Source organism: Phyllostomus discolor, chromosome 3 (genome assembly GCF_004126475.2).
Source record: "Phyllostomus discolor isolate MPI-MPIP mPhyDis1 chromosome 3, mPhyDis1.pri.v3, whole genome shotgun sequence".
NCBI classification, from domain to species: domain Eukaryota; kingdom Metazoa; phylum Chordata; class Mammalia; order Chiroptera; family Phyllostomidae; genus Phyllostomus; species Phyllostomus discolor.
The window spans coordinates 210,979,263-210,987,538 of NC_040905.2; the positions used below are offsets into that span (position 1 = coordinate 210,979,263).

Genomic DNA, 8,276 nt, shown 5'->3' on the forward strand with positions numbered 1-8,276 from the left:
GGCCCGGCCGAGCGTGTGTGTGGAGGGAGGGGGAGGGTGTTCCGTCTCCTCCCTTCGCTCCCCGTCTGTGGGGCAGCGAGCGGAGCAGGTTGCTGCAGACTTCGCAGACTTCTTCTGGTGTCTGCACACTTTCCTTCATGCGTAGTGTTTCTGTGGGAGGGTGTTTGGGTTGAATATGAAACTGGGATTGAGGCATACCAAACTTGGATTTCTTTTTTTTTTTTTTTTTTTTTTTAAGAAAATTTAAAAAGGATTGTATTTACTTATTTTTAGAGAGGGAAGGGAGGGAGGAAGAGAGAGAAAGAGAACCATCAATGTGCGGTTGCTGGGGGCCGTGGCCTGCAACCCAGGCATGTGCCCTGACTTAGAATCGAACCTGCGATGCTTTGGTTCGCAGCCCGCGCTCAATCCACTGAGCTACGCCAGCCAGCCAAACTTGGATTTCTTATTAATCAATATAAGTTCCTGGGCCTGCCTTCAGACCTTCTGCTGCTATAGTAGGTAGAAACTCCAGGGGATGTTTATCCGGTTGGTTTTACAAGGGAAGGACCCCCCCCCCCCCCCCGCAAAAAAAAAACGCACAATTATCTTCTGGAGGGTGGAGCCCTGTTAGTGCAGACTGCCCCCACTAGGTGGGTGTTCTAGGAACCCATCTGTATCAGTGTACCAGCTGGTGTTGTTGTGAGAGGCTGTGTTTGGCTTTGGTGATTTTTTTTTTGGAAGACTTTCAACGTGTTTGCCCATTTCATGGTGGGTGAATTATGAGCGCACCTGCCCACCAGGCTGACTGTTCAGCAGTTTTTGACCGAAAGCGGCAGGACCCCCGTGCCCCGCCCTCCCTGTTCACCCAGTCTCGCCCCGAGTGGCTTTCGTTTGTTCCCCCAAATGAAAAACGTCCTCAAAGGGCAACGTTCTGCTGATGCAGAGGAGGTCAAACAAACAAACAAACAAAAACAAAAAGAAAAAACAGCAAAAGCACTAAAAGGCACCAAAATCGACGAGTTCAAAAAACTGATCAGTGGGAAAAAACGTCTCAACAGGTGTACTGCATCCAAGGGAGAGCGCTTTGAAGGTGACTGAAACTTAAACGTGTAAGACTAAATACACAACGTTTTAGAAATAAATTCCGGGGGTTATTTTGGGCCCCTCCCTTGTGTCACATTTATGAGCTCCTTCCTGCCACTGCCGTTGCCCTTGGCTGGCCGGCACGCTCACCCCGCGTGTCCGCAGAGCAGAGCTCCCCGCCTCTCCTCCGCCCCCGCTGGCGTTCATCTCGCTCCCTGCGTCCGTTAGACGGTGTGCCCACTCGCCCGGGCCTCGCGTGACACACGTTCGTTCAGGGGTCTTACACGCGTGTTTGGGTTCTGCCATTCATTACGTGCGGGGTGGGGGCGAGCACCCTCACTCACACATGCCCGCGTCGAGCTGGCGTCCCTGACAGTGCAGCTGTTGGCTGGAGGGCCTCGCGCCTTTTCCGTCTTGATGGTTCTTACCAAACTGTTCTCCAGAGCAGGTGGTGCCGACGGGTACCCCCCCCCCCCGAGACGTGCCGTGAGTGACTCAGCGTCCCCTCCAACACTGGGCCGGATCAGTCCTTAATCCTCGGTCTAATCCTGTTTTGATTAGCATTTCTGTGCTGGCGAGGACGCGGGGCCCTGGTAAGCAGGAAGCAGGGGCGAGACAGGAGGCAGCCGTCTGGCCGAGGAGCCTTCTGCGCCCGCCAGCGCGGGGCGGGGAGAAGTGTGTCTGAGACGCAGCTCCGGCTGTCAGCAGCTCAGAGTCGGGGGGCTGATAGTCCCCGTCCCCGTCAGCGTCTAGGCTCTGCACATTTGTAATGTCTGGAACAGGGCGCCGTGGCGTTCGCCACTTTCACTCGTCACTTTCACTCGTCACACCGAAAGATGGGCAGCAGGAACGGAGCGCTGCTTTCATCTCTAGACTTTTCCGTGAGGACTGCTAGGTAGCTACATGCTCGTTGGCAAGGCCTCTGGGGTGGTCTGATCGGGGTCTCGTCCGTCCAGGTTGGCAGTGGAACCCCTCCGACCGGCCCTCCTTCGCCGAAATCCACCAGGCCTTTGAAACCATGTTCCAGGAGTCCAGCATCTCCGACGGTAAAGTGCCCGCCCTCGGGGCCCCGCCCGCGGCCGGGCGAGAGGTTGGGGCAGGAGGGACGGCTATGGGGGCTCCAGCTCTGGCCCTTGAGTTCGCTTCCAGGGGGAGGCGCGCGGGCCAACAAGCAGTCTGAGCCCGGAGGGCCGGGGGGGGGGGTGGACTGTGGAAGCTGTCTTTGGTGGCCATGCAGAGTTCTGGAAACTTCCAGGTGTTGTTTCTTCATCATCACCTCCCTCTTTTCTATAAACGTGTGCGGATGACCACTGTTGCTTTAAAAAGAGAAAGAAAACCAACATAACCGAATGATACCACCCCTGATGGCTGCCGGTCTTCATGGATTTTTTTTTCTTTTTTTTTCGTTTATTTTTTGTTTTTGTTTTGCTTTGTTTTGGTGCTTCTTAGAAGTGGAAAAGGAGCTGGGGAAAAAAGGCATGCGAGCAGTTGCGAGTACTCTGCTGCAGGCGCCAGAGCTGCCCACCAAGACGAGGACCTCCAGGAGGGCCACGGAGCACAAAGACGGCACCGACGTGCCTGAGGCGCCCCACTCCAGGGGCCCGGGGGAGCCCGGTATGTCCCCGGAGGCCCGGGCCAGGGAGGCGGGGGGAGCAGTGAGTAGAGCCTGCACGGAAGGGCAGACAGACCCCACGGCATCCACGTTGAAAAGAAGGTTCTCCTCCGCCCGCAGCACCCTGCCCCCACCCCAGGAATCATTAGGAGCCGTGGGCTTTGATGGTTCAGAGGTGCTTAGGAAACCCGAGAAAGGAGCCCCCCTTTTCCTGTCTCGCCCAGAGCTGTGGCCCCGAGCCGGTGTCCTGTCTGGTGTCTGAGAGGTGCCAGGGAGGTGGCAGTGGCTCAGGAGCGGCCTCCGATGTTGTCAGCAGTCGGACCTGGTGCCTCCTGTGCGCCGGGCTGCTCCGACGTGGCGGTTGTCCCCCTGCCTCCCGAACCCCAGAAGTCTGGGGGTCCTGCTGCAGACCAGCGGAACGGGTGTCGCAGGCAGGCCGTCGTCTGGTGTGCAGGAGGCGCTCTGACGGACCACGGACTGGGGGGAGGGACAGGGCAAAACCAGAATTGTGGGATTTATTATTATTATTATTATTATTATTATTTTAGATTTTATTTATTTTTAGAAAGGGAGGGAGAGAGGGAAAGAAACGTCAGTGTGTGGCTGCCTCTTGCACGCCCCCTACTGGAGACCTGGCCCTCAACCCAGGTGTGTGCCCTGACTGGGAATCGGACCAGGGACCCTTTGGTTCTCAGGCCAGGACTCAGTCCACTGGGCCACGCCAGTCAGGGCAGAATGATGGGATGTTTTGAAACAGAATCTACAGAACCATGGTCCCAGCTTTCTAAATCATAAACCTGAGTTTAAAGAAGTTGAACGTGCAGCCTACACGTGTAAAGCGCATACACACATACTACTGCACGACTACATTAAGTATAAAACATGTGCTGAAGAGCTTACATAAGAAACATGTCCAAATTACAGTGCTTTTTCCCAACACCCCGATCGCCTCGCTCAGCGCACGGCAGAGGCCACGGCGCGCACACCACCCGGAACCTCGGGCCCTTTGTCCTTCCCTGTCAGTGGGGGTTTCCGGCAGCCGAGCAGTGGGAGGGGGGCTGCTCTGGGCACTGCGGGCTCAGGAAGGGGCCGGCGATGGGCTGTCGTGTTCGCTTCTGCCCGCCGCTGGTCGACTGGGGGCCCCCTGACGTGGAACCCCGAGAGTGCCGGGTGGCCGTGTGGCGCTGGAGCACAAGTGTCCTGCAAGCTGCCTGGTGTCTGGTCGATGGGCCCCTGGGCCCCTGCTCTGACTTGGAAGGGCGACAGCAGACTTCTCACCTTGCAGCTTCCCCCCAGGGAGAATTCTGTCACTCACCGAAAGGGGGGGGGGGGGCTTGGCAACGCTGGGAAGGTTTCTTAGAAGCTGTTACTCATCTTTAAAGAGTGTCCATTTAAAGGTGTTAAAAGGTCACCCCTTCCCCTTGCCGAGCCATACCAAGTAGCCCACCGTCACTGCGCCCCGTGGGTGTGTCCCTTCCCTCTAGGTCACCCCTCATAGGGCCCTGACCCTCTGGTCGGGTTCACAGGTCTGACCCCGTTTGCTCAGCCTGGTCTTGGATTTTACTTATCAGATGGTAGGGGGGCTCTGCTGCCTTATAGGACACCAGTGGAGGGAGGAGGGGGCTGGGCGGGGGGGGGTTTGTTCTGTGTTCAGGGGGAGAGACTTCAGCGTTCCCAGGACGAGTACCACCAACAGTGACGGCAGTCACTGAGAGACGATGCTCCAAGAGCCGTGACAGTGCCCCACGTTCAGTGTCGCGTGGCGTTCCCCACCAGTGCGGTGGATGGGTTCTGTCGTCCCCTCTCTGTAGATGAGAGGGCTGGGGAGGCAGGGAAAGAAGTGACTCGCCCAGGCCTCGGGGCTGGTGAGTGGCTTCGCGGGTGCTCACGCCGGGCCTCCTGGCGTCCGGAGAGCCCAGACAGTTAAACTCTTCCACTTGTTTCAGATCCCCCGGACCACGAGCCGGCCGTGTCTCCGCTGCTCCCTCGGAAGGAACGCGGCCCCCAGGATGGTGGCCTGAACGAGGATGAACGCCTTCTCCCCAAGGACAAGAAGACCAACCTGTTCAGCGCCTTGATCAAGAAGAAGAAGAAGACGGCCCCGACGCCCCCCAAACGCAGCAGCTCCTTCCGGGAGATGGACGGCCACCCGGAGCGCAAGGGGGGGCCCGCGGGGGAGGAGGAGGGCCGCGAGGTGAGCAACGGGGTGCCTGCACTCACGCCCTCGGACGCCACCGCCGAGCCGGCCAAGTCCCCAAAGCCCGGCGGTGGGGCTGCCGTCCCCAACGGAGCCTTTCGGGAGCCGGGGGGCGCGGGCTTCCGGTCCCCCCACCTGTGGAAGAAGTCCAGCACGCTGACCAGCAGCCGGCTCGCGGCCGGCGAGGAGGAGAGTGGCGGCAGCTCCAGCAAGCGCTTCCTGAGGTCCTGCTCCGCCTCCTGCGTGCCCCACGGGGCCAAGGACACGGAGTGGAGGTCGGTCACGCTGCCCCGGGACCTGCCGTCCACGGGGAGGCAGTTCGACGCGTCCACGCTCGGGGGCCACAGGAGTGAGAAGCCGGCCCTGCCCCGGAAGCGGGCGAGTGAGAGCAGGCCCGACCAGGCGACCCGGGGCACGGTGACGCCCCCACCCAGGCTGGTGAAGAAGACGGAGGAAGCGGCCGACGAGGTCTTCAGAGACGCCGCGGAGGCCAGCCCGGGCTCCAGCCCGCCCAGCCTGACCCCGAAACTCCTCCGCAGGCAGGTGGCAGCGGCTGCTGGTCCGCCCCACCGGGAGGAGGCCGGGAAGGCCGCGGCCCTGGGGGCCCCTGCCGCGGCCGAGCCGGTGCCCTTCACCGGCCGGGCAGGGCCAGGCGCCTCTGGAGGGACCGGCAGGGCCCCCGCCGAGGAGCCCAGAGTGAGGAGGCACAAGCCCTCTTCCGAGTCCCCGGGGAGAGACAAGGGGAAGCTGTCCAAGCTCAAGCCTGTCCCACCGCCCCCGCCACCAGCCTCCGTGGGAAAAGCCGGGAAGCCCTCTCAGAGCCCCTGCCAGGAAGCAGCCGGGGAGGCGGGCGCCAGCGGGAAGGCGAAGCCCACGGCGGCGGCTGTGGACTCGGTGAACAGTGACGCTGCCAAGCCCAGCCAGCTGGGCGAGGGCGTCAGAAAGCCTGTGCTCCCGGCCATGCCGAAGCCCCAGTCGTCCACCAAGCCGGTGGGGACCCCCGCCAGCCCGGCCCCCGCCCCCTCCGCTTTGCCGGCGGCATCCTCCGCCCTGGCGGGGGACCAGCCGTCCTCCACCGCCTTCATCCCTCTCATATCGACCCGCGTGTCTCTCCGGAAAACCCGCCAGCCTCCCGAGCGCATCGCCAGCGGCGCCATCACCAAGGGCGTGGTCCTGGACGGCACCGAGGCCCTGTGCCTGGCCATCTCCAGGAACTCAGAGCAGATGGCCAGCCACAGCGCCGTGCTGGAGGCCGGCAAAAACCTCTACACATTCTGTGTCAGCTACGTGGACTCCATCCAGCAGATGAGGAACAAATTCGCCTTCCGCGAGGCCATCAACAAACTGGAGAGTAATCTCCGGGAGCTCCAGATCTGCCCGGCAACCGCGGGGAGCGGCCCGGCAGCCACCCAGGACTTCAGCAAACTCCTCAGTTCCGTGAAGGAGATCAGCGACATCGTGCAGAGGTAGCAGAAGCCAGGCATCAGGCCAACGGAGCCGCCTGCAGTGTGTAAGGGCTCCGCTGTGCCCGCGATGGTGGCCGACACGGGACCGGCGCAGGGGACCCGGCCCAGAGCCGAGGGCCGCTGTGGAGCACAGCCCTACTACCTACGCCGCGCCGCGGCTGTGCTCCGGCACGCCCCTCCCGCCCGGTGGGCCTCCTCCCCATGGGGACCCTCGAGACTGAGCCCTTCCGCCAGCCGGGAAGGCGGGTGAGCACTTTGCCCCTGTGTGTTCCCTCCTGGAGGACTGCCCTCGGCCGTGCCGCCTTCTCCGACCTCCCCAAGAACAAGTGCTCCGAACGGGCGCCGTGTCACCAGGCCTCGGGAACCGCCACCTCACTCACCCGCTGGGGGAGCCTTTGCCCTCACCCTGCCCGAGCACGCCCCCTGTGCCGGAGACACGCTTCCAGAACAGCATCCTGGGGGGCTCTGCCCGCCGGTCGCTCGGCCCTGCCCCGCTGCCAGGGCTGCTGCCCGCACCTTCGCCTCATGTGCAGGACAGCTCTTGGGCGGGGGCGGCGGGGGGTAAAACAGGTGCTAACACCAGCCAGCCTTGGGGCCCCGGGAAGGGGGTGGACTGAAAAGGCCCCGGTGTGGGGGAGGGTCCTGTCATCCTCCCCTGCAGGTCCCCAGGTCCTTGCTCTCCTGTGGCGTGTGTCCCCAGTCCTGGGCGGGAAGCCTGAGGGCGAAGGGCAGCAGGGTCGCTGTCCAGCATGCAGGGGCCGGGCAGGTGGTGGGGCGGGGGCTGGTGCTGAGATGGCCCGGGGCTGGGCCTGGGCAGGTCCTCGTCTGGCCCAGGGTTGCCTGCCCGTGGAGTTTCCAGGTGTGCCACAAAGGCACCTGGTCTTGGTTTCTGACAGATCCCCCCCACCTCCCTTGTACTGCCTGAAACAAGGTAGGGCCTTGCAGGGCCCTTGGCCTTGCGACAAGCCGGCCTTCGGTTTTCTGGAGTTCTGGAGGCATTCTGCAGCCCCGCCCTCAACACAGTGCAGGTCTGGTACAGGTGTCGGCACCCGCGAGCAAACAAGAGGGAAGGGACCGGGGCACCGAAGCCCCAGCCCGCGTGGGGTGCACCCTCGTGGACAAATGTCTATTTAATGACCTCACGCGACACTTGGCCATCAGGGAAGAAGAAACCCACAAAGAAATGAAACCCCAGAAAGTCTCAAAGAGCAAGCCTCGGTGTACCCTTCCCTTGGACTGCCCAGGACCAGGCTTATGGGGCAGGGGCCAGGTCTCCTTGACCTTGACCTAGAGCAGCTACTGAAGAGTGGGCAGGCACTGGCGGGTGTCCTGCTCCAGGCCCTGGAGCAACCCTTGGAGCCACCAGGAGAAAACCCTCCTATTCCCCATGCCCTCTCACGCCCATGACCTTTCACAGGCCCCACGTTCACCCCATTTTCCCAGACTCGTATTTTATTTCCCTGGACCATCTGGCCCTGTTCCCGCAGCATTACCACCTCTGCGCCCCTCCCCCCCCCTCGCTGTGAGCCTTGGGCTGCGGGGGGCTCCGGAGCACCGCCGGCGGCCTTGCGGACACAGCGGATGGATCCGCCTGCCCGGGCCCCTCGCCCGTTCCTGTGCGGTGCCGGTCTGCCCCTCCACACGACGTGCCACTACGTTTTGCATTTATACCCCGGTATTACTCTCTCGTAGACTTGCTCTTTTATACCTGACGTGTAAATAGTGTCCCACGCCCCTCCCTTCTTGGATGCCCATGGTCTCTTCCTCGTCTCTCTCTTTCTTCGGTCCAGTACCTTTTGTTTCTGTATATGACTCTGTTTTTTGAATCCACAACTCTCCTTAGTAGTATTTTTTAAATAAATGTTTACAACCTAACTGGGACGCGTGGCCTTGGTGACTCCTCCCCGTGCCTCCGGGCTGTGGTGCGCGTCGCGAG

The 8,276-nt window shown here is 61.6% G+C and overlaps 1 protein-coding gene across 2 annotated transcripts in view; it reads left to right on the top strand.

Moving 5' to 3' along the window:
* ABL1 (ABL proto-oncogene 1, non-receptor tyrosine kinase) overlaps positions 1 to 7,699 on the top strand; it is a 100,663-nt gene extending 92,964 nt beyond the window's left edge. For both annotated transcript variants that reach the window (XM_028526812.2, XM_028526821.2), the window contains exons 9-11: positions 2,022 to 2,111; positions 2,515 to 2,679; positions 4,624 to 7,699. In XM_028526812.2, the coding sequence (XP_028382613.1) occupies positions 2,022 to 2,111; positions 2,515 to 2,679; positions 4,624 to 6,344 (1,976 nt within the window). In that variant the 3' untranslated portion in view covers positions 6,345 to 7,699. The remainder of the gene's footprint in view (positions 1 to 2,021; positions 2,112 to 2,514; positions 2,680 to 4,623) is intronic.
* The last annotated feature ends 577 nt before the right edge of the window (positions 7,700 to 8,276 follow it).